General features: G+C 39.2%; 1 protein-coding gene across 22 annotated transcripts in view; it reads right to left on the minus strand.

Annotated features, from left to right (window-relative positions):
* Window positions 1-1,128: 1,128 nt before the first annotated feature.
* The window catches only part of ADGRL2 (adhesion G protein-coupled receptor L2), a 477,785-nt gene continuing 454,443 nt past the window's right edge, over window positions 1,129-24,470 (minus strand). For 5 of the 22 annotated variants that reach the window (XM_084636460.1, XM_084636456.1, XM_084636464.1 and 2 more), the window contains 9 exons: window positions 16,559-16,650; window positions 15,655-15,699; window positions 15,335-15,361; window positions 14,515-14,683; window positions 10,158-10,286; window positions 9,648-9,744; window positions 6,448-6,576; window positions 5,600-5,617; window positions 1,129-3,189 (listed from right to left, as the gene is read on the minus strand). In XM_084636460.1, the coding sequence (XP_084492586.1) occupies window positions 2,435-3,189; window positions 5,600-5,617; window positions 6,448-6,576; window positions 9,648-9,744; window positions 10,158-10,286; window positions 14,515-14,683; window positions 15,335-15,361; window positions 15,655-15,699; window positions 16,559-16,650 (1,461 nt within the window). In that variant the 3' untranslated portion in view covers window positions 1,129-2,434. Of the gene's footprint in view, window positions 3,190-3,869; window positions 3,922-5,565; window positions 5,618-6,133; window positions 6,216-6,447; window positions 6,577-9,647; window positions 9,745-10,157; window positions 10,287-14,514; window positions 14,684-15,334; window positions 15,362-15,654; window positions 15,700-16,558; window positions 16,651-24,470 lie in introns of all 22 variants that reach the window. The other 17 variants (XM_084636465.1, XM_084636446.1, XM_084636452.1 and 14 more) reach the window with 16 other exon arrangements.

The following is a 24,470-nucleotide window of genomic DNA, read 5'->3' on the forward strand; positions in this document are numbered from 1 at the left end:
GAATTATTTTGATCCAAAGGAATCTGGTGTAAATCCTGGCTCAGGACAAATCCTTATTACTCAGAGTTCAATTTTTGTGACATATATGGTAAACAGAAGACAGCCTCTGATGAAAAGACCACTTACCTCCAGGGAACACACTATAAAAACTACAGCTTTGAGCATTAACAAACCTGTTGGGAGGATTACCAGTTGGACATTATGTAAATATGCTTTTATCTTCATTATCAATTGTTGCTATGTCACAGAAAATGCGAGTTGGAATAAAGGTAAACCCTGATTTTCTGAATCCCAGTTACCTGGCATTCATATTAGTCAAAATTCAGAAATGTCCTCCAACAGTGTCATTTAATTTTTCTGAAATTCTATTTTTCCAAAATCCAAGTGAGTCCAGGTAAGTTCTCTGAGCTATTTAGGTAGTTAGGATTTATCAGAATATTGTTTGGATTCACAGAAATCAAAATATGCTTTGCATCTCATAAAACCACAGGCAACTCAGAAACAGCATGGTCTAGAGAAATTAAGAGGTTTGGGAAGCAGGATATCCAGATTTCTAAATCCCAGTTCTAACATTGACTTACTGTATTGCCTTGTCAAGACATCAGCTTGAAACTGTCTGCCTTGATTTCCCCATCTGGTAAAATGTGGATAATATTTATTTACCCATCTCAAAAGGGTGCTTTGATTGTTTGATTGTACACAGCTACATAAATGCTGCTTATTAAACACTTTTTCCATTGCAAAGCATTATCTTCATCTTCAATTATAAACATATAAGCAGTTGCCCAAAATGTGATTGTACTGAAATTAAAAATAATGTAAAATAGATTGAATCCTATTTTAAAAAAATCTAATGTAAATGTCTGAGATTACAGTACAATTTCCTAATGGAGCTCATGTCTCTGACTTTGATCATATGTGATTGTGACTAGAATGCTAAGTTGCAATGATGACCTCTATTCAGTAGCAACATATACGCAGCTCCTATTGTATGCTTTTATATTTAAATAGTGAAACATAAGGGAGCAGTTTGAAGCAGAACACAGCTGGGTCAAAGGAAAATTCACACCAATTACAATTCATACATAATTCACATTTTACCTATATTGGAAAAAAATTCACATTTATTTACTGTCAAACAGGTGTTAAACTTTACATTGGTTATTAGTGATGGGCTCATTAACAGTTTTACACAAAGGGATGAAAAAAAGCAGAATTTTGCTGAAACAATTTACATTTCATTAGATCTTTATCATAAAATAAATTACTAAATATAGGCAGAAGGAATATGGAGGAATAATATTTGTTTTATTTAATTTTTAAAAGGACAGGCACCTTTTGTTCACCAGAAAGTTTGAGAGAAGTGTCCAGTGTCCCCATTAGCCCTCCCCTTCCCACCCTGGTTAAAGAATGAACAGGGAATTGACTTACAATCTTGGCTAGATTTTACCAAATTTGTGCAAGGCATGGCATAACTGGCTTCTGAGAGAAATTTCTCCTTGGAAATCGGTTGTTTGGTTTTTTTGGCAATAAAAAAAAGTCAAACATAAGAATAAAAATTAACTTCTCAAAGCAGAACACTGTTTACAGTGAAAAATAAGTGAAAACAGGTAGAACTTGGAATTTAAACATACTACAGTACTATGAACAAAGTGTAAGAAAACCAGCTTATAACATATGTGCAACCAAGAGCTCTTCACAATATTTTCTTCAAACTCTTTAAAATTATTTTTAATAATTATATTTCAGTTGGACACAAATGTATTTTTTTACCCTAGCAATAGAACAAAATATAATTTCTTTAGCCATCTTTCACAAGAACAGTTCATTGTACAGTTGAGGAAATATATGAAATAAGGCCTGTGGCTTGATTGCTAGTGGTTAGACATGTTTCAATCTTTGCCTTAATGGACAAGATTTGCAGTGAACTGCAAACTGATGCAGAATCTCTCTCTCCTGCTTTTGAAAGTCTTGTCAGGAATAATAAGGTACAGTAAATTTGTCCCACAGGATTTTAGAGCCTACGTCTTGTATATAATACAATGCAGGCCTACCCAAAAAAGGAGGGGGGAGGGTGCAGCCATATTTACAAATATAGTTCACAAACTGCTGCAGTAAAATGGCTGGAAAGTTTTCATCTTTGTTTGTTTGTTTCACAATTTTGTTAAACTCAGCAGCAGAAGATATCTTAAAATACCTTGTTGGTATCTCTTCTCTTTGTAACAAATAATTCATTTTAGTATACTCTGTGTATATACAAAGTTTTTGTTTTATAAAAATTCACAGAACTGCAAGGTCCAGTCATTCCCTTTACACCGGAGAACCACAGGGTGAACAGAATAGTCTCTTTGAGCAGATATGAGGGAGCCTGCGTTGGGCCAATAAAGTCTTTTTAATACTTGTATGTGGCCTTTAGTATTTCTTTGCTACACTATTAAAGGCTTGTCACTAGTTGCATTTGCCCTTCCCTAACATCTCCTTCTGGGATACATCCTTCTTTGTTAATAGGAATTATATAGCCATCACTATTGCCCCTGCTGATTTGATAGTACATCTGAAGCTGATGGCCAGCTCCAAGATTTGGCATGCTTTTGTAGTAAATGTCTTCATTCTCACTCCTCCTGGAGGGAGAGAGATCTTCTTCAACATCAGGGCTGCTCTCTGGATAAGGAGAGTCTCTAAGATTGGGCATGCTTGTGTAAAGAGAGTCTCTGTTGGGGGACTGTAGGTGGTCTTCAGCCTCAGCTGTCAGCTGTGAGACGTAGCTGTCAGTTCCTTCAGTCTTCACTTTCTTCTGTGGCTGGTACAGAAGCGAGTGAGTCCGTTGGGGAATGAGTGGTGCCTCAAGCTCCTTATGGTGAAGCTCCAGTCCTGGGTTGTCACTGTGCATCAAAGATGAAGCATCCGCCACAATTGCGTCATCTTCGCTACTGCTCCCGCCAATCACAGCTTTGGCTGGGAGTGTGCGCTCCAGGTTGTGGTTCTTGCTGCTGCCCCGCAGGTTGTTGTGCACTAATTCTGAAATGATCATTTTTTCAAAAGCAGTATCATTCAGGCTTAGTCCACAGTCTACAACTTGCACACTGTCATTATAATCTCCATTGCGCAATGAGTAGCTGTTGTTGAAATTACCATTTAGCGGTAGAGTATCCATGGCACTTGTATCCCTGGCATTGTTCAGTGAATGTCCTGAAATAGAAAGGGGACAGTTTGGGTTACTCTCTGGCACTCTTTTTACTTTTCTTCTTTTTGTATAAAACTCTTTAATGTAGTTCAGGACAAAGTTGTACTTGGAAGTAAGACTTGAAAGAAGTTAGGTTATTGAACATTCCCAACTGTAAACAGTTGCACACCTTATAGGAAAGATGTATTTCAAAAATTATACTGATTTCCCATGGGGTGGAATTGGATTTTAATTTAGAAATTTAGGGGGTACTCTGGGATTCGGATTCCATAACTCAGTACCAGGTTTATGACTCTTCCACAAGGAACTGTTCACTCCATGCCCTTGCATATGTAATGCAAAGCAATTCATTTGTAAATATTTACATTTTAAAGTACAACACCATGATTAGAAAAATAAAATTAACAGAATTTGTCCTAAACGACACTAAATTAAAAAGGAATTAGGCCACATACAAAACTGAAGGTCAATGTATAACATAAACCCACATAACTGGCAAGCAACTACTTTAACAACAGTTCTAACCGTTCCTTTTTTTTTCTGGAGATGAAGTAAAGAAAAGAATGAAAAATGGACAAATACAAAGACTTTATGTTAAACAAGGACAGCCAACTTTCACACTAAAGGGACCAGGGCCCACAAGCACCATCCAACAACACGATAGACAGCAGGTGGAATGACTCACTTTGACAACTCACATCATGTCTGTCTGCTCAGGCTATCTGGCCTAAGAGTAGCTGATATATAAAAGAAAGTAAAATGATTTATTGTAACATGATGAAGAATTACTAAGCTTCTCAGCAACTTAGTCAGAGCAAGGGTTCAGCAAATTAGATTACTAGCAATAACAGCTTTTTTCCCACTTAATGTAATTTTTGTACTAATATTCTGTCTGCCAGCAATGGCCTCGGGCTTCTAAAGGTCAAAGTTCGCCTGCAGTCTGCATCAGTCACAGTGACAGCACTGAATGAACCAGTATAGTCAATTAAGACTTAGGCCCACAGACACCATGGGCATGCAGTTCAAATGCAGAAATGTTAGGAATTTCTGTAAGCATGGGTCACAGAAATTAAACCAAAGAATAAATATTAACTGTGGAATGGGAGGAGGAAATCAGCCATGGCTGACATCTTTTAACTGCTGGAGGAATGACAGATTGGGTAAGTCTGCTGGAGATATGAAAAGAAGTTTAAGGAAAAAAATTGGAATCTTATGGTGACAAGTTTTTTGCGTTAAAGAAATGTATTTTCTACAGACACAAAGACATGTAAGCTACAAAATCACAACGCTTCCCAGGCAAGAAAAACAAGAGTTTTGAAAGAAACTGAAAAGCCTGTACCATGGAAAGTTAGATTGTTAGTGGATTCCTAGAAAGTCACTTTAACTACAAATATGACTGGAAATAAAGAAAGAATGAAGTGATGTTATTGGAATGAAACTGATCACTGTGAGGCTGCTGCATTATATGCAAGGCTTGGAGGAGTACAGGGGAAAAAACTTTTGTTTGAAAAAGATTACAGATTTTCTTGTTTTGCCTTTGTTCCACACTTAAAGCTGCAGCGTACTCTAGAAAATGCAAGTGTCTTCTAAAAATTTTTTAAATATGAAAGTGATATGTTTTTGTCAAGAGACTGTTTTGGTAGCAGAATACTGATTTTGAGCTAAATTCTCCTTTTGAAAAACTTGCAAGTCATTTTGTATTGTGTTATTCCAGCCTGCCATGTGTACCAAATTAGACAAAGTGATGATGGTTGTTTGAAAGGCCTCTTTAAGCTTTGATTAAACAACTTCATAGCTTTGTAACTTCATATATGTTTCAAGATCTTAGCTGCACAGAACATATGGCATTTATAAGAGTGAGGCAACACATGGACCGCATGCTGGCATTCATTTCCCTAATGAAAGTGATTTATTTTTATAATTTTGTTCTCTGTGCTCTGCTAAGCAGATACCAAAACGTATTTGATAACCCTAAGTCAGAGTTCTGTGATATACTGCAGAGTTAAGCACTCTAGAATATACTTTGACTGATTTGAAGAGGCAAGTTTTGTTGCCCATGATCAGGTAATTCATTTGAAATCTTTCCATAGCCTGTAGCAAGATTACTGTGGGAATGTAGAAATGTAAGTAAATTATTAAGCATTTTTGCTTGACATTGCTTTGATTTTAAACAGCAAATTATTTCAGCATTGCATATCCTCATTTACCAATAGGCTTTGCTACAGACCTTGTGTTATTTTCCAAAAAGCACTACAGAAGTACTATTTGAACGTGGAAACATTTCAGTTGCAAATTGTGAACCACTTGCCCGCTGAGTCTACGTCATGACCACTAGTTATGTTTTAATTGTGCCCATTAAAAACCATGCTGAAAAAATTTACATTTGATAGGCAAAGTTAAGTTTTACTCCCATACTTGTCTCTCTGTAGGTTGCTAGAGGAAAGCATAAGGAAAGTAAGAAAACAAGAGAATGAAAATAGAAACTGCAGTTCAGTTAAAAAAGAAATTTGAAATAAAAAACAGAAACAGGTTTTAGGTTCTCCATAGTGCCAAAGTTTTAACACTGAGTTTTAATTACACTAGAGGCAATTATTTGACTCATCAAAACTGTAACTACTAGATATATATTAATTTATGAACTGCTCTGCAATTAAGAAAAGCATTTGAATAATATCACAACAAAAGTTAGGTTAGTGATGACACCCTTATTCCAGAGAACTAAACTGTTCTAATTATAACCTCAAGATTCTCCTAAAGAAATCAACTAACATAAAGCTGCACTATACTATAGTTTGGTTTATCTTTGATGCTGGAAGCAATTTTCTACACCAGGGTATCCAAAAGTGTCAAGATGCCTTGCACTGCTTTATTATCTAATCAGCTCCATACGCAGGTTTTTCTCAGCAAGATTTAGAGTCAACTGAAGCTTATATTGCATAGACATGATACCTCTAAGTGAAATATATCTTGAAGATGGGCTCTCGGACCATGTGGTGTCAGTCCTGTAATAGTATATTAAGATTTATGCCACCTGTGTTAAAAACATGGATAATTATTGGTAAATACTATTATGGCAAAGGCATTACTATAATATAGTGCAGTTTTACAAGCCTGGCATTGGCAACACTGTAAGTATTTCTTAAACTGACAGAAATTCAGAATGCAGGACTAGAATATTGCAACTTGAGTTTCTAGCTAGCAAAAAGAAAGGACTCAGACTAAAGAAAAGCGTTTCGTTTTTTTTTCAATAAGTATAAGCACACCTGGTGAGTTAAACACGGGAGCTGAAGGGGCATTACATACAACTGTTTCAGCGAGCAATGTGTTATAGGGGTTGTTAGTGCCGTGTGGTCGAAGAAGAGGGTTTGTTAGTAGGTAATTGCCAGTCATTCCTAAAGCAAAGAAACAGAAAAAGAGACATCAGTTCTTTAATTTTATTCTGACAGTTTTCTATAACATTTTTTTTATTCATCATGAGTCATGTAGAACTTGTCAAATGTAATTCAGCTGAAAATTTCTGAATGTATTTGAACTATTAATTTGAAGGAGGACAGAGAAAACTTAAGTTAAATTTCAGTAATTCACAGGTGCTGTCCAAATCCCCAAAGTAAACACCTGCTAAGAATGACATTTACTGATTTATACAAAAATAACATTAAAGAAGAATAGCCGTTAAGTGCATAGGGATCCATATTCTATTTGAAGATGCTATAGCTTAATCAAGAATCTTGAACACTGTGGTCCAGAACTGAAAAGTCTAAATTTTATTAATTTAGAGATGTTGGACAATCCCTTATGAAAACATCTGGGTTATTACTAACCTCTGAAAAGCAGAGGGGAGGGGGAAGGAAATAACTTTCTTCAAAGAAATACAAGGAATGACAAACTGCAACAAGCCTATCTTAGTATATGCAAAAGCGCACATGCTGAAGAGAAAGCAAAATGTTTTGCTTTAAGAAATTAAACCATTCATATGTTCTTTTGGGACAGATTCATGCTGCAACAATATCTGCCAGGCTTTAAAAATAAATTTTTAAATGTCTAAATTTCTCTAACAATTGGCTTAGCAAGATAAAATAAAACATGACATGATAACATGAACAGATTTTTACTAATTTTCAACTTTAATGCATCACCATTTACACAAGATTTCAAGTAATTTATTAGACAAAGTTTCAGCATAATTTATTAAAAACTAAATGTTTAAAAACCAGTTAATTTGGCTGTGTGACTTCTGGTTTTTAAATTAGTAGGAAAACTAGTCAGAATAATGAAGAAAAATTATGCTAAAACCTTTGATTGAAAACATGATTTTAAACATTTCATTAAGGTAAAATTCAACTTATGTTGTATTGAGTTGCACAACTGCATCGGGACTAATGTTATCTGAATACATTACATGTCCAAAGAGAGCTAAAAAGCCATCCACATTTTCATACTATATTTAAATTTATTAGATTCTCATTCAGGCAATAGCCAAAGATATTTTAAATATTAATGCCGTTATCCTACTAGAGATATTTTATTCTAGGTAGCAGAAATTCCTGGAGTTCAGAGAATTCTTTTATTGACAGATTATGCTAATTTTATTTGACAGTAGTTTAATTTGGTTAACAATTAGATTGCTTTTTACCCTAACTTGTAAAAGTTGCTATTTGGACACAATGAGAAATACTAATTCCAGTGCACTTCCATATTACAATATATTAAATCTTCTCCCGTATGTTTTACTTTTAGCTTGTTTTACTTTTACTAGTGTACAGGTTACCAACAGTTCTTCTTTGAGTAGTGTCCTAAGTGGAGCACCCACAGGGGGTAGAATCTCGAAGAACCCCAGTTTCTGCGTAAGGTAAGTAACCTTTCCATATTTTCTGTCAATTTTATCCTAAAGCTTCATTTACAAAACCCCAAAAGCCCAAGTTAATTAGTAAATTAGCTTGTTTAGATTTGTGTCATTCTAATGGTGATATTGTAACTAAAACCCTTTACAAAGCTTGGCAGACTAGCACAAGGGAAAGGGGTTCATTTGGTCATGGTTTCTTCCCCTGAAAAGACCTTGTGCCTATTGCCTAGTGGTATGGCTGTTAGGCCCCAACATCACATTAACCTTGGCCTTTGAATTAGCTGAAGGCCATGGCACAGGCAGAGCAAGTCTGGGGACGGATGGGCTTCAAAGGGGTGAGGTCCCAGGCTAGCTTCTGCTGGCCTATGCAGGGCATACCTCTTCCCAGCAGCAGCAAACTCCTCTTCTACCGCCAGCAATTGGTTAATTTTAGTTCACCAGATTCTAGAGTAGATGTAAAGATTCAGGTGGATGGCAGTTCACTGAGTTTAGCCTACTGTTGTATTTGGGGTCAGGAAGTAATTTTACCCTAAGCAGCATCCTCATGTGTTGCTGGTGGTTTGTTTTTTGCCTTCCTCATTTCCAAGGTTCAGCAGTTAGGACTAATGCTTAGTTTGTGGGTTGAAGATAAAGGGGCTTGCTGGTTATGGTTCCTAAGGATTTTCACCTGAACTGAGCAGCATCTATAGGGGTTGCTAAATTTGGTAGCACTAATAGTAGTTTTGCTACTGTCTTTTTAAATTTTGCCAATTTAGCAGGAGTCTGTTGCAGCAAGGTCAGGTCCATATACCCTTTTCTCACAATGTGGGTGCAGAGTTGAGAAAAGGTAAAGCTAGGGCACAGATGGGGGAAAGGGGCATAGTGACAGGCTTTTGCATTCAGCTTTAATACAGAACAGCCCTACCTCCATTAGTGGCTCCTTGGCACAAAGTTTGGTGAGGGGAGAAAAGAGTGGTGGTGATTGTGGCTAGAATTCTCCTCATTTTTGGATGGCCATGGGCATTAGCATGTGTTTGGGGCCTTCATAAATGTTACATACTGTATGGACTAGATATGCTGGATAATCTTCAATTCAAGTTAAAACGATTAATGAATTTGTGGCCACCAGAAGCCTGCAATCTAGTTTATGTGGCTGTGTATTTTTGGGGCCATTACACATAGCAGACACAATGCTGTCACAGAAAGGATAAAAATTTTACTGAAAAAAATCTTTACACATGTCTTTTGCATAGAAACGGTGTCAATTTGATTTCACTGGGAACATTTCTGAGTCTAAAAAACAGTCTCAAATATGCATTAAAAATGTTACTGCACTTGTATTTCTGTTTCAGATTTAACCTATAAAGGTTAGTAAAGTTTTAAAATTATGTTCTTGCTTTTAAGCTAAATTATTGAAGAAACTTATTAACACACATTTCCCATGAATAGAGAAAGTCAACTTCTATAGTGAATGGGCAAGTTGAGTGAACATTGATTTTAAAATGTGCTCGTGGAAGACTATAATTTTAGACAACATGTGTTCGAGAGTTTTTTTTCCAACACAAATTTGTTTCAACTCTTTATCTGTCAAATGCTATTAAATCTAAGTCATCTAAAATTGAAATGTTCCCAGTGACTGACCTTGATTAAGTGTTGAAGTGCTGTTGATGTCACCTGAGATAAAGGAAGATTCAGATTGTTTTCTCACAGTGTCGTTCCACATCCTTCTTATACGACTCTGTTAACGTAAAGCAGTGAGACATAAACATTGTATTTTAGGGCACAAACAGATTTTCCCCCTTTCATCTGTCATCATGTGAAGCATTTACATTGCTTCTCGCTCTAACCTAAATAATTTCTAAAATAAATTGGCTCCTTTGTTATGAAAAGTCTAGTCTACTAAATTCCAATTAGGTAAAATATGATGGTATCCTTGCCAGCTCCCTTAAAAAAAAAAAAAAAAAGAGGATGTTTGCATAAGAACAAACTGAAAGGAAATGTTTAAAAAGAAATCCATTCTACAAAACAAAACCATGTTTTGCCACCTAGATCTTTATAATGAGAAGACAGTTAGTGCACATGAATGAAACATGTTTCAGTAGGCTTTTGTAAATAAGGTTAATTAGAAGATGCTGTCAAAGTCTTTGTTACCTGAGTGCCAGAGGAATAGCGAGCGCTAGTTCTTGTTGTCGACGCCTTCACTGAATTGTGGGGGCTCTCAGTTGGTAGTCCACCACAGCAATAGGAATGTCGGAAGCACTTTCCATATTCCTTACGTACCTGTAGATGTACAATGGGGATAATTAAAAAATCCAGATGCACAATAAATATGTCTCTTGAGATAAGGATGTGACCAACCATCATCTATTAATGAATTTTAAACAAATTCCTTTATGGGAGACACACAAATTCAAAATTTTCATCATTTTGATGCAGTTGATGAGCTTGTAATTCAAGGTATTTATAGTTTTTTAAAAAGGCCTCCTATCACAGATCAATATATGTAAACCAGGTTACTGCACATCTGTGTTTTTGCAGTTTTGTGAGTAATTTCTTTTTAATGGAATAACTGTTTTGCGCAGGAATAAACAAACGTTCTTTGATAAATGATTAGGTTGGTATTTTTTCCTCTTCAGGCTTTCCAGTCTTTAGTTTTTAGTGCAAAAATATTGAGTCCAGTTTCCCACCATCATATGCTGGATATTGCAATATAATTGCTCTTCAATTATATGGGTAACACCCATGAAAGTAATCTCTTTCCAGAAATTACAACGTAGGGAGAACAGACCCTACACATTGTAAGACCTATGAACAGATTTTCATAAAAAGTTTATTATATGCAATCCAAACATAGCTGCTTATTAATATAGCTACTGCTGCTTCTGTCGTGTGTGAAATTTACAATAAAACTGCCCTAATCTGTGCAGAACGGAAACCACGTCAGTGAAGGCTCTGCCATAATGTCTCAGTACCAAGTTTTGGATTGTAGAATCCAGGCCACCAGGTAACTCAACAGAACTTCTGTCAAGGCACAAGAAATACAATCTTTGTTGCTATGTATGTTTGCTGACTCCCAGGAAGTTTGAACTCTGAAACGTCAATTGTTTTAAATGAGATTTTTGTCTGAATAAAGATTAAAGAAAGCTAAGTAACGATATCAACATTTGGCCTATGATTAGTCATAAATGAATGTCATAAATGTTTCTAAATGAACGTCTTCACGGTGCAGCTTTATGATTAGATGTATTGATGTTTATTAATATTAAAGTCATCAGAACTATTTTACAGAGTAGTTCTTTCCCTCAAATGTGTTTACTGACAACTGGTTCTAAGTAATTCTTAATAGCGTGCACATATCCTGGCAGCACTGCATGGATAGTAAAAGACATGCTTCTAAAAATTTTATCCACTAGGACTTTTCCAAAGTCATCTGGCTGCTAAGACTCCTAATTTCCCAAGTTTCTTTTCAAAATGGAACTTGGGCTCCACAGTCACCTAGACACTTCTGAAAAGTTTACCTGGCCTGTGACTGTACATGAAAATGAGAGAGAGATTGTGTGAGAAAAGGTAAAATTTTCACATGTAGTACTGAAAACCCATTATAAATTAATGAAGTTTTTTTTGCATAACTCAGGCTTTGCTTTCAAACCCCCCAAGTCTTTTATTCAGAGAGTACATAGTTTTATCATGATGCTTTTATAAAAGCATGAGCAGGCTGCAAATTTGACTACTCAACTTAAAAATCAGTTTTTCAGTGAAAGCTTGAATTTTATACAGCGATACCAACTTACAAATTTTGTAAAGGAAAGGGACACTGTACGTATTTTAAATGAACCCATCTATACCATACAAAAATATAATCACAGATACATAATTAAAATGGGGTAAGTTCATGAAAATGTAAAGTTCTGTATCATTAACTGACATAACACCAAAGGAAAATGTACTTCTGAATTTTAACGGATATTAAATGCTCTGAAACACTATAACAGGGACAATAGCAATCAAAGCTGTATTTTACCCAAATACCACCCTCCAGGGCCGGTTTTGCCTAATGCCTACATTGCTGTGAATGTACATTATCTGTCAGTACTGCACATTCCACTGTCATTATTTCTAAATTATAGCCTGTTTGAAACTGATGGCAGTAACAGCACTATCATCTTGTCAGGACTGGAAACATAATAGTTTTCTCTTCCACAATTCTGTATCTCTGTTCAGTTTAGTGACCAACTAGTAATAACAGAATAAAAAGACTACATTAGCTATGCAGACAGGGACAGGATGATGATATCCAGTGAAGGGCACTGAAAATTTTAAACCTTAAATAGTAGCCTTAGCATTCTTTCAGGTATAAATCTTCTTGATCTAGATTAAATTTTTTTCATACGTGACTGGCACTTTAACATTGCTTGACTCCACTTAATATAGAAACAATGCCTGAGAACAGGAAATAAAACAGCAATGTGCCTTTGGTTTTCAAATCCTATATAAGTGGTTAAAAAGGCAAAATTTTAAAATATCCTAATCTAGAAATTATTTGCATTTTTACTACGTTTACATTTTCCCCCTTTTCTATATTCAATCCCATCTCAATGGTTTTCCCTTTCTGAATGTGTAAGGAGTGCTATAGCCAACTTGATAAAACACTTCTCTCTTTTTATTAAAAACAACTAAGAGTACTTGTGGCACGTCAGAGACTAACAAATTTAAGGGGTCACAAGGACTCCTCCTTGTTTTTGCTGATACAAACTAACACGGCTACCACTCTGAAACCTGTCTCTTTTTATTCTGGATCTCTTCCTAAAACACGTTATAACAGTTTGCATGGAAGAAGTTGTATACCTCAAATTAAGAAACACACAAAGTTAAGTGGTGAGCATGCACGATTTAAATCACAAGAATGATACTTTGCACTTAGCACCCTTTTCATCTAAGGGTCTCAAACCACTTTACAAGCATTGAGTTAATTAAGTCCCGTGAGGTACATGTAACAGGAGCTAATGATTACAAGTTCCAAAATGTAAATTGGTTAAAATATCTAGTGGCTAAATGTCTACTGTAAATTTGCTAAAATTATTTCAAAATGGTTACATTTAAGAGAAGATAATGACTATAATTTTTCATTTTACCCCTCTCCCCTCCCTTTATTACATATCCGTTTTACCCTCATTTGCTATACGACTCAGATGCAGACTGTAAGCTCTTTGGTACAGTTGCCATTTTCTGCAAGAGTAATGCATATACAATAACCACACACACGGGGCAGCTCAGGATATTGGTAAAAGGATATTCAGCTTTAAACCTGTAGGCTGACACACGGACTCTTGCCGCAGGGTCAGTAGTTCACAGGAATTTACAAGTGAGCCCACTCGACAGTCTTTGGGCCAGTCAACGTTTTTTAAAATACAAAAATTGTCAACTTTGGAAAACTCCCTTCCACCTCACATACTACCTACCACTAATGACCACATTTTTCTATCATCTGTTGGTGTTCAGCATTACATTAATTTTGGGTTCTCAGTTGACTCTGAAATGAACAGTTACCCACACTGCAACCCTCACCCATCACCACTGGCACTACTTGGCACCTCTCAAGAGAGAAGACAAGGACCTTTCACTGATATAGAGGGTACAGTACTCCCTCAACCCCAGAAGTGATCTCCTGCAGGTTGAGACACATCTAAGCTGAAAATGAGGCTCTGATTGCAGCACGAGTAGGCATACCCACACTAGCTTTAATTTAGCTGGCATGGCTAAGATTGGTAGTGAGGAAGTGGTGGTGCAGCATTCAGCAAGGACTAGCTTCCCCAGTCCAGGCCTCCTGGGGACTCTGGGTACGTACTCAGGTTGCTGGCCCACACCAGAATCTGTGCCACTGTGTCTTCACTGCCACTGTTACCCACATTAGCTAGATTAAGCTAGTATGGATATGCCTAGCTGCATTGCAACCACACCTTCATTTGCAGTGTAGCCAAACCCATTGACATTGTAAATGACTGGAAAGTTGAACAGCCATTGTTTGATGCTTTAACTTAGTGGTGGGCAAACTGTGGCCCCACAGGGTAATCCGCTGGCGGGCTGCCAGTTTGTTTATATTTGCATGGCCGCCCGCAGCTTCCAGTGGCCGTGATTCACCAGTCCCGGCCAATGGGAGCTGTGGGAAGTTACCTATAGTAACTTTCATCCAAGATTCTCAGACCACTTTATGAAACATTAACTAAGCCTTGCAACACCTCTGCAGTGTCCTATTAATACCCAGTGTACAGCTGCATGAGTCACAGAGTAGTTAAATGACTTGCCTAAGAGCACACAGCAAGGCACTTGCTGCAAACAGTACCAATGGTTTCTGACTCCCAGTTCCCCACTGTTGATCTAACCACTAGAAGACAGGCCTTCCCTTGAAATTACACTCCATCTCCCATTTTTCTTCATTGCTATTTCTTTTCTAAAAATATCAGGCTACTGAAGAGGTATAAACCACGTGTGTTTGTTTTCAGTAACTTACTTTCTTTTGAAGGGCACAATGAAAGATGAAAATAAACATTCCCTGGAAAGCATTAAATACTGTGAAGAGATATGTCATCACAACAGTCTCTTCATTGATAAACAGCAGGCCAAATGACCATGTTAGGCCAAGAAGACACAGGAGAGCAAATGCACCTAAGACCCAGGACCTGTAAAAGAAAATTAATTTTAGTAACACTGCTGATAAAAATGCATACCGCCAACTCCAATATTAACATTTCAGTTGCTGCAGTTGACTTTTACTAGGTTCACATTCAAATGCAAAAAATCCTTAGCTTTAACCTTTCATCTATTAAAGAAAGAACAATTCCATTTGGTACTTTCAGTCTCCAGTGGAAACAGCAACAGTAGATATGACCTTTTTCTTATTCAAGAACTGCACAAGATGTCAAAACTATTTTAAAATGCAAAGGTATAGCACAAGCCCCAGCTACCCCACTGCTTTATCTGTATTTTTACAAAGGAGATTGGTAAATCTAGCTTAACCACTAACTGAGCCCTATATTTTGAACAGTGGTTCTTCCATATGTCACCAAATAATGTAACAAATACACAAAAGTTAAACAGCAGAGTAAAAACCTAGAACCTAAAGCTTTAATATTCTGGCAAACTCAGCTAAACTAAGACTAAGTGATCTAACTTCCACATGAAGGAGCCTTGCTGAAATGTGACAAAAATATGGATACATCCAGAGATTCCAACATGACTAGTTTAAGGAAAAAGGAATTGTCGAGAACAGCACAGAATGAAGGGGAAAGGGATTTTAGTCAGTGCATTCCACATCTAACTAATGATCTTACTTGATAAATGGTTTATTATCTTCATAGCTAGAAAGCATTATAAGCAGAAAAGAGAAACAAAATTATTAGACAGAATTGTAACAGAAATTAATATGAAAGCATTTTTGTATTTTTAATAAAAATTAGTCAAAATTAGGAAATTCAAAGTGCAGAGGCAAGCAATTTAAAATCATAAAGGCATATAATAGTTAAAAATACTTTAGCAAATTAGATATTTCCAAACTAGTTAATTAAAAGTAAGGGTGATCCACAATATTGGCGGAGTTTGTAAAATTAAAAATATCATGCTAGGAATTTGTTAATGTAGGGTTCTACCTTACCCAGGTAAGTCCGTATTATAGTAGCCATCACAAACACGGTAATTACTGGTGTGGATGAGAAGACAGAAAGAGGAAAAGGAAGAAAAGAGAGAGATGCTAAAGATTAGCGCTCTCTCTCATCATGCAACATGCAATGAAGCTGATACTGACCTATCTATAGCATCTGGTTTGCAATGTTAGCCTTAAAGTAAACCTGTCTTTGCCATTTTCAGTATCCAAAACAAATCTGTAGCACCTTTTCACAACCAACCCTTAGTTACACCATCCCTTCAAAGAGTTTATAGCAACAGCCCTCAGTTTGAAAAAAGCACTAAACAGAATACACTAAAAGACTATCAAAAGACTATCACAGCTGTAAGATTCTTATTAATTACGTAACACTTGCATTACTCTCCAAAAGGGATACTGAAATACAGCACCAATATAAAGTAAACATTTGTTCAATTAGCATGAAAACAACAAATAATCTTCAAGTTAACAATAGTAAGGGAGTCATTTCTCTTGGGAGAACTGGATTACAAATGAAAACTGCTCAGAATCCCTAAAATAAAAACGCCATTTAACAAAACAAACTTAACATAATCATATCAGCCATGCAAACAGGAACGTCATTTTGAACTACATTTTAAATGCAAATGCAATTGCCACTTTGCTATGGAATTTCCATGAAGATACTGACATAATTTCTTGGCATTAATTCCAGGCTGAAATGATCTAATTTTGACCAATATCTGTGACATTATAGTAACAATGTAAGGAAAGCAGGATTGGTACTGTTTCTTTCTAACTGACATTTGTAGTTGCTGGGAGACAAAGTCATGTGTTCCTAATGGAGAGTAGCTTTCAATCAGTTCAGTAATCAGAAAATAATCATAGTTCTCATACTTGAACACAAAGCACTTACTTAATGTTTTCCAACCTGCTAGAGTCTGGTTTCAGAGTGTTTGAGTGCTTCACCATTTTGCACAATGTGATCACCAGGAAGATAAGATTCAGCTGTCAAAACAGATAAGAAAGAAATTAAACTACTTTAAGTTTAACAGGTTGAATAATGAGGACGTTATTGACTTAAAAAAAACCCCTCGGTTTATTTTCAAGTATATTTAGGTGACTGGTAATGGTATTTGGAGTGTTTCACCCCTAAGATGCTGATTCAACTATGGACAAAGGATAACATTTCAAAGTCCGAATTTTACCAAAATCTAGCCTCACCAAAAGTCACTACCTTCTCATACAACTTGCGTTTGCCATATTTAACCTGTTGGTCTACATTTTACATTTTCATTCTGCCCTATCGAACATCACTATCTAAAGTTAGACTAACCTCCGCCTTACCTGCTCCTGTCTCACCCATTTGCCCCTTATGTTTTGCACCCCGTTTTTGTCCTTGTTGCTACCATTCTTTCCACTTGCCACCATTCCATCTTTCCTTCCCCCTTGAGCCCTTTCCTCCTCTCACTAGTTCCATCCCTTCTATAGCTGCCCTTCTTCATTCCTTCTTGCCCTCACAAGTACTACTCTTGTCTGGAAAACAATTTTTAAAAGTTGTTCCACGGTAACAAATGAAAAGCCTAGAAGACACAACAAGGGCACCTAATTTAAACCATTGTGTAGCACTGTCTACTTTCTCCATCCATTTTATTGTCTAGACATTGTTTAATTTCGATTACAAGCTGATTGTGCCAAGCACTATGCTGTTTTATATGTCTGAAGTACCATTTATGCCGTGGTGGAAGATAATGAATGTGTCCAAGTACAAAAACGATGAAAATGATTACAGCACTTACTATTTTTTCCAGAGAAGCCCATGTGAAATGAGCTGGTGGTCTCAGACCAGTTTTTAGTCCACATGACAAAAATCACCATCAGAACTGACACCTAATAACTGATGTTAGAACCTCGGGAAAGAGGCAGTTGATGGAATGGACATGGAGACTGATTTGCTTTCGAAATTAGGAGTCTCTTCAAAGTCAGAGTTGAGTACATTTTGTAACCTGCCTGAGACACACTGCAGTAGATTAATGTGATCATTTCTCACCCTCCTGTGCCTGGGACAAATTTTGCATTGTGCTGCACAAGTGTAATGGGGATGAGGGAGAACACAGGGAACTTCTCCTCCCACCCTTTACACAAGCAGCAGACAAATTCCCTACCTAGTACTGTACCTTCCAGATGTTGTACTTTTGTGACAAAGTCTTCGTCCTTCTAAGTCTGTAAAGTGACTGGCACGTTTTGGAAGTTTCCATGATGTTAGTAATAGTGCTTGGGAAAGCACTAGGTTTGGGGGGCTCGGACAGTGTTCTATAGAACCACAGGGGTGTGGCCTGCCAGCTATGAGGCATTCCCAGACCCCTCGCTTGTTTGCCATCTGTGGTCTGTAGTGCATGCTAACTGAAAGTGTGCATTTCTTTTCAGGCCAGTAGTAAAGCTCAGCTGGTAAGCCTAACTGCCCTAATGAGCTAGCTTGGAGTATCCTGCAGTGTGCCAGTAGGATGCTTCCTGGATCAGACACCCATGGATCAGGCATGGCTTAGCCCCTGTACAGCTATAGTAACTGGAGGTCTTTGAGATGTGTGGCCCCTATGGGTATTCACTGTGGGTACACATGCACACCATGCACCCTGGATTGGAAACTCTTCACCAGTAAAAAGAAAAGGCGTACTTGTGCCACCTTAGAGACTAATACAGTTATTTGCGCATAAGCTTTCGTGAGCTACAGCTCACTTCATTGGATGCATTCAGTGATGCTCATGAAAGCTTATGCTCAAATAAATTGGTTAGTCTCTAAGGTGCCACAAGTACTCCTTTTCTTTTTGCGAATACAGACTAACACGGCTGCTACTCTGAAACTCTTCACCAGTAGTGACGGGTAAGTTTGTACCCTTTGCCTCCTCTTGCTCTCATCCAAGAGCATAAGGAGTGGCATGGTTTGACTGCCTCTCCAGCTCTTATTCTACTTCTAATCATGTGAGGACCCAAGCAGAGGGGAAGAGGGTGGGTCATGAATATCCACAGGGATTACGTATTTTGAAGAACTCCAGTTACTATAAGGTAAGGAACCTGCTGACACTTCACTCTAAGTATAGTGCCTGATAAATGTATGACTGAAGCCCCAAGTTGGCCCCTACAGATCTCCCAAGATTGGGATTCCTTGTAGAGAGGCCAACCAGAGCAGCTTGAGCTCTGGTAGAATGAGCCATGACATACTGAGGAGGCGGGGCTTCCGCAAGCTGCTAGCAGAGGATACAGCTGGAGATCCATTTTGAGTGTCCTTGGGAAGGTATTTCCTCTCCTTGCATCCTCTCAGCAAAAGTGATGAATAACCTTGGAGATCTTCTAAAGGGCTGTATCCTGTACAGACAGATGGTCAGAGCACTGCATACATGTAGGGAACAGTGCTTTCTGTGCTCCCTCATATTGTGAAGTTTTGGTTAAAATACTGGTGGACTGTCTGGTTGAAGTAAAAGTCAGAAGGAACTTTGGGGATAAACTTGGGATGCAATCTCAGAGATACTTTGTCTTATGACAAATCATATAAGGTGGGGTTGCAATAAATACCCCAAGCTCACTCACTCCCCGGGCTGAGGTGATAGCCATTAGGAAAGCCACCTTTATACATAAGTGGAAGAGGGAGCAGGAGGCCCAGAGTTCAAATGGCAAAGTCAACAGCACCGATTCATATCCTAAGTGGGCATATGCTTTGATACTGGCAGGAATTTTCTGACAATGCCTTTTAAGAATTTTACTGTTGTGGGGTAGAATAAAACAAAGCAGTTCTCCACCATTAGGGGGCAACGAAAGGCATTAATGGCTGCTAAATATACCTGCACTGAACTGATACAACTGATGGCTTCAAAGAGAGAAGACAGTTCAGGATAAGATGAATCCCTGACTCCACTGGAGACAACTGATACTTCTGACACCACAAGGAGAATCGCTTCCATGTGGCAGCATCACACTTTCATGGAGAGGGCTTCCAACTATTGAGATAGAGGGACTGGACTTCCTCTGAGCAGGAGCTCTCTAAATTCATTCCCCATCCAAAATCTGGGCTGCCAGATGGAGGGATGCTGGGTTGGGATGGCTGGTCCTGACTCCATTCTGTGACAATAGGTTTGGAGATGGCAGTAAGTAAACGTACTGGCAGGAGGCCATCTGCAGAGCCATGGTGAACCAGGACTGTCATGGCCACCATGGTATTATTAAAGTCAGTATTGCCTTGTCCAACTTCGTGTTTCAGAATATATGAGGTTGGAGAGGGATGACAGGGAAGGCATATATCAATAGGTCTGACCGTTGCTTTAGGAGGGCATCCCCTCCGGAGTTGTGCCCCTGTGTGTCTCAAGAGCAATAGGCTGGGCACTTCTTGTTTCCCTGAGTGGTGAAGAGGTCCCATGATGGGAATAATATCTGCTGTACCACCGACATGGAGTTCCCACTTGTGATCCTTGTGAAAATGCCTGCTGAGGCTGTCTGTTCAGGATTTCATCGTTCCTGGCACTGCAGTGAGGATGATCTGATGGTGGGTGCACCAATTTCAGAGCGGGCCAGCCTCCCTCCAGAGTGGTACGGACTCTGGTCCCCTCTGTTCGTTTATACATAGCAGGGACGGGAAGCAGGCTGGAACAAGGGCAAGTACAGTTGTGGATGTGGTATGCGTTGAGCAGCCACTAAACTGCTGTGGGGGCCAAGCTTATAAGCAGGACTGCTAAACTAGCAGCCAATCAGGGGCTGTTCTAAGAGTTCTAAGGTTCCTTGCAGCGCAGTTAGCTAGGGAGCAGGCCAGCAGTTGTGCCTAGGTGGTCTGGTACCTGACAGTCCAGGAATCTTGAGCTGCGTAATTGTCCAGCCTCATAGAGACACATCTATAATGAGTGCCTTTGTGGGAAGGGAGGGAGCAAAGGGAACCACCACACAAACAATGTCCTTCTCCCACCAGGTGAGAGGTGTCCAGATGCTATGAGGAACTGAGATTCTCTTGTCCAAGGAATCTCTGTTTGGAAGGCAGACCTTTCTCAGCCAAGCCAGGATACTGCACAAGTGTAGCCTGGAAAAAGGGGGCCACATAGGTGCATGCTACCATGCAGCCTTGGAGGACCAAGCAGGACCAGATAGTTGTCTAAAGACTGAGATGAATGCTGAGGTCTCTCATTATGAGGAATCTGTCTAGGGAGGGAAATATATTTTAGAGTTGCTGGCGCAAGTGCACAGCTACCATCACCATGACCTTTGTAAAAACCCTTGGGGCCACTGCAAGGCCAAAGGGGAACATCTTGTACTGGGTTTAGTCTCTAAACCCATTGAAAAATGCAGGAATTGCCTGTGCTGGGGGAATGTCTTTATGAAAATAAACATCTTAAATTGAGAATCACATATCAGTCTCCTTTGTTTAGGGAGCAGATTAGAACAACTAGGGTAATCATCCTGAATTTTATGTGGTAGATGAAGACATTCAAATGCCTGAGGTCCAGGATGAACCTGCAATTCCCTTTCTTTTTGGGGATCAGGAAGTATTTGGAGAAAAAGCCCTTTCCCCGATTATGGTCTCTCCAGCCCCTACCTAGATTAAGCAGCTGAGTCTGGACAAGGACAATAGTGGAGTGGTGTGTCGGCTGCACTGTACTCTATGGTGCTTTCCTGGTTGCTCAGGGGGCCTCTGGTAGAATGGCCATGGGGCTGCACCACTTCAGAATATTTTCTGCAAGATGGTGGGGTGCACATTCCCAAGGAATGGAGAGTGGCATGAGAGTATTGGAGTGAGTGACTCACTGGTTTTCTTGCTGAAGGCTTGTTAACCTCAAAGGGGAGATCTTCTACCATCACCTGAACCTTTTTGGGGAACCCTAATGGCTGCAGCCAAGAAACCTACCTACCTAACTACTGACATCACCACGGAGCAGGAAGCTGTGTCCGCTATGTCCAATGACAGCTGAAGGGATGACCTGGCCGTTAGCTTTCCAGAATAGCCTGGAATTGGGGCCTACACTACTAACATAATTTATTGGTTAACTCTTGTGGCAGTTCATGACGTAGTATTGTGACATGAGCATTCAGTAGCTCTTGATATGGAAAAGTAGACTGGCTGAAGAAAAGTTCTTTCTGGCATCCTTGTCTGAAGGAATGATCCTTGACTGGTTAGTCATTCTGCTCTGTGATAGATTAGACAACCTGAGAGTTCTGATTTGGGTAAGAGAACAAATTTCTGCCTCTTTAGGGGAAACAAAATACTTCTTTTCAGTTCTCTTTGGGGAAGGGGCCCAGGTGGCTACAGTGTCCTTAGCTGGCTCCAAAACAGCCTCATTCATAAGAAGTGCCACTTTGGAGGGTGCCACTGACAAGAGAATGTCTATGACGACATGGAGAGGAGGGGGAACCTGAACCTCTTCCAGCAAGATGTGGGAGGGTTTAAGTATTCCTCTGGAGAAGTTCATGGTACTGCTTGTAATCATCTTGAGGAGGGGGAGACTGGTATCATTGCCTTGTCTACAAATGAAAAAGAAGCCCTTGGCAGATTCAGAGGTACTGGCTGCTCATGTTCTTTTGCCTGACCTAGAGAGGGCTCAGGCTCTACCACTGGAGGTGATTTCTGATTAAATCTGTGCCCTCGGTGTTCCAAGTCTGGGACTTGATAGTAAGGGTCTCAAGTGTTCCAGTATGGCCAGTAGGTGGGTTCGCAGGGATGGGTGCAGATCCCATGGGGATTGCTATTAATCCCTGAGTGCTCTGTATGAGTCCTGGGATGAGGTTTTGGCAGCCCTATACAGGTTGACTTTGTGTGTGCAGACCATTGGTGGAACTGGCAGTAACAGCTTCTACACTTCCACACAGTAAGAGCCATCCAACTCGAAGGGCGGAGCCAGCAGTACCCATTGTCTTCTGGCAATGTGGCTACGGGTATTCCCTGGAAAGCAGGGTCCTGATGATCCTTGAGAAGGGCGTACCAAGGTCTGACCAGAGGAGAATTGGAAGAAGTCATCGGTATGTGATCTGTCAGTGCAAGCTTAGGCATGCAGTGTAGTACTGCCAGGGCAGATGGTGAGTGCTTTTTCACTTTCCTTACGCCCCTTGAGGATGGTTTTGGAGCACTGGAAGCTGGCTGTCAGAGCTGGCTTGTGCTCCCAGTACTGTCAGAGCTGGCTTGTGCTCCCAGTGAACTCCAGGAGCACCTCCCTCTGTGGTATGGAGTCTCATGCAGTCTTGAGGGAAGATACAGCTCCCTTCTTTGAGAACTGATGAGACTTGTTTGCCTTCTTACGAGTGTATTTCTCCTTGTCTTCTTCATGCTTCCACTTTGCAGAGTCCCTGAGCCTGCTAGGTTCCAGTCAGTGAGGCGGAGAGCGGGAGGTCGATCTGATCAAAGTCTCACAGAATGCTCCATCTGGTTCTTGCAGAGTCTGAACTCCTGAGACTGCCTAGGGCAAGGGGAAAAGGAGTGGCAGATCTCACACTTTGATGGGATGTGTGATTCCCCAATGCAGTAGAGGCAGTTCTCATGCAGGTCACTTACTGGTAAGACCCACAGGTAGACAAGGTAAGACTTGAAGTTTGGGACCTTAGGCATATGTACCCTGAGTGTTGGGAAAATTAGCTAATAGGGGCCAGGAGTTCCCCCTCTGTAACTGTGACTAAGACTACTCACTAACTAAATACTAAAACTATTAACAATAATAAACTATTTACAGTGTTACTAGTTAGAGATTTGAGCAAGCTAGAAAGCTACAAACACAGGACAGTTTGGTCTCAGGCTGTGAGTAGTAGAGGCAGTAGGTCTGTGTCATCCCTTACCACTTTGTTGAGAGCATGAGGTGAATGGCCAAAGAACAGACCAATGGACACTACTATTGAATTTTCAGTCCTGGGCTCATGGAGTGCACGCACTCCAACAGTGAATACCCATAGGCACCAGCACTCGAGGAAAACTGGCAGGATGATTCTTTGAACACGAGAAGTCTAATTGGCAGCTAGGCATCTAAAATGTGGAAAAATAGAAGCCTTATAGAGTAAGGATCCCATCCTGCACTGATATCCAAGCAGTCAAGTCCCTACCCCTGAGCCTACACAATGTTCTAATAGGGCAACAGGGCTTCACGCAGCCTTTGCCTGTATGGATTTCATTGCAGAATCGGAGGCTGTTACCAAACATTTTCTCAATATTCATTAAAATTTAGAAAATAGAACTGAAAAGTAGCCCAGTATTTTACTAAAGTTGTATTATGGTAGATGAAAAAGAACCTTAGAAATAAAAAGCATTAAAGGACCTTACTTTCAAGACAAAGTAACTATGACAACAGATGATATGATACTTGTTCTCCTCATCTCTGTGAAAAATGATATAATTTGAAACATCAGCAACAAAAGAACACTAGTTCACCTCTGAAAAAGGATTAAAAAACATTGGTTCTGTATATGTGCTCTGTAACTATCAGAAAATTATTCTAGCTGTGCAAAAACTGTAAGTGGCATCGAGCTAACCTTGGGGAAAGACACATCCTCTTTTATCTCACTCACCTCCTATCATGGAAAAAGGGGTTCAGTTCTTTTAAGTAAGTTGCTGTTCTGGGTATATTCATTTTATTGCATAGTACACCAAGCAGAAAGGACACGGGAACATGATGGAAAATAATTACTTTTAGAATAAATGGCTTTAACTCCTCTTTCTATTGAGGACAGCGTGTGTGTGCATGCACGAGAGAGAATGAACCAGATATTTTGCTTCTTTTCCACTAATCTGTATCAGCTGTTATCCAGATGATTCAATGCATTTGAAGTTGTTGTTTTAAGAAGAATAAGTCATCCTAAATACTGAATTTCTTAAT

Source organism: Lepidochelys olivacea (genome assembly GCF_965140295.1).
Source record: "Lepidochelys olivacea isolate rLepOli2 genome assembly, chromosome: 8".
Taxonomy (NCBI): domain Eukaryota; kingdom Metazoa; phylum Chordata; order Testudines; family Cheloniidae; genus Lepidochelys; species Lepidochelys olivacea.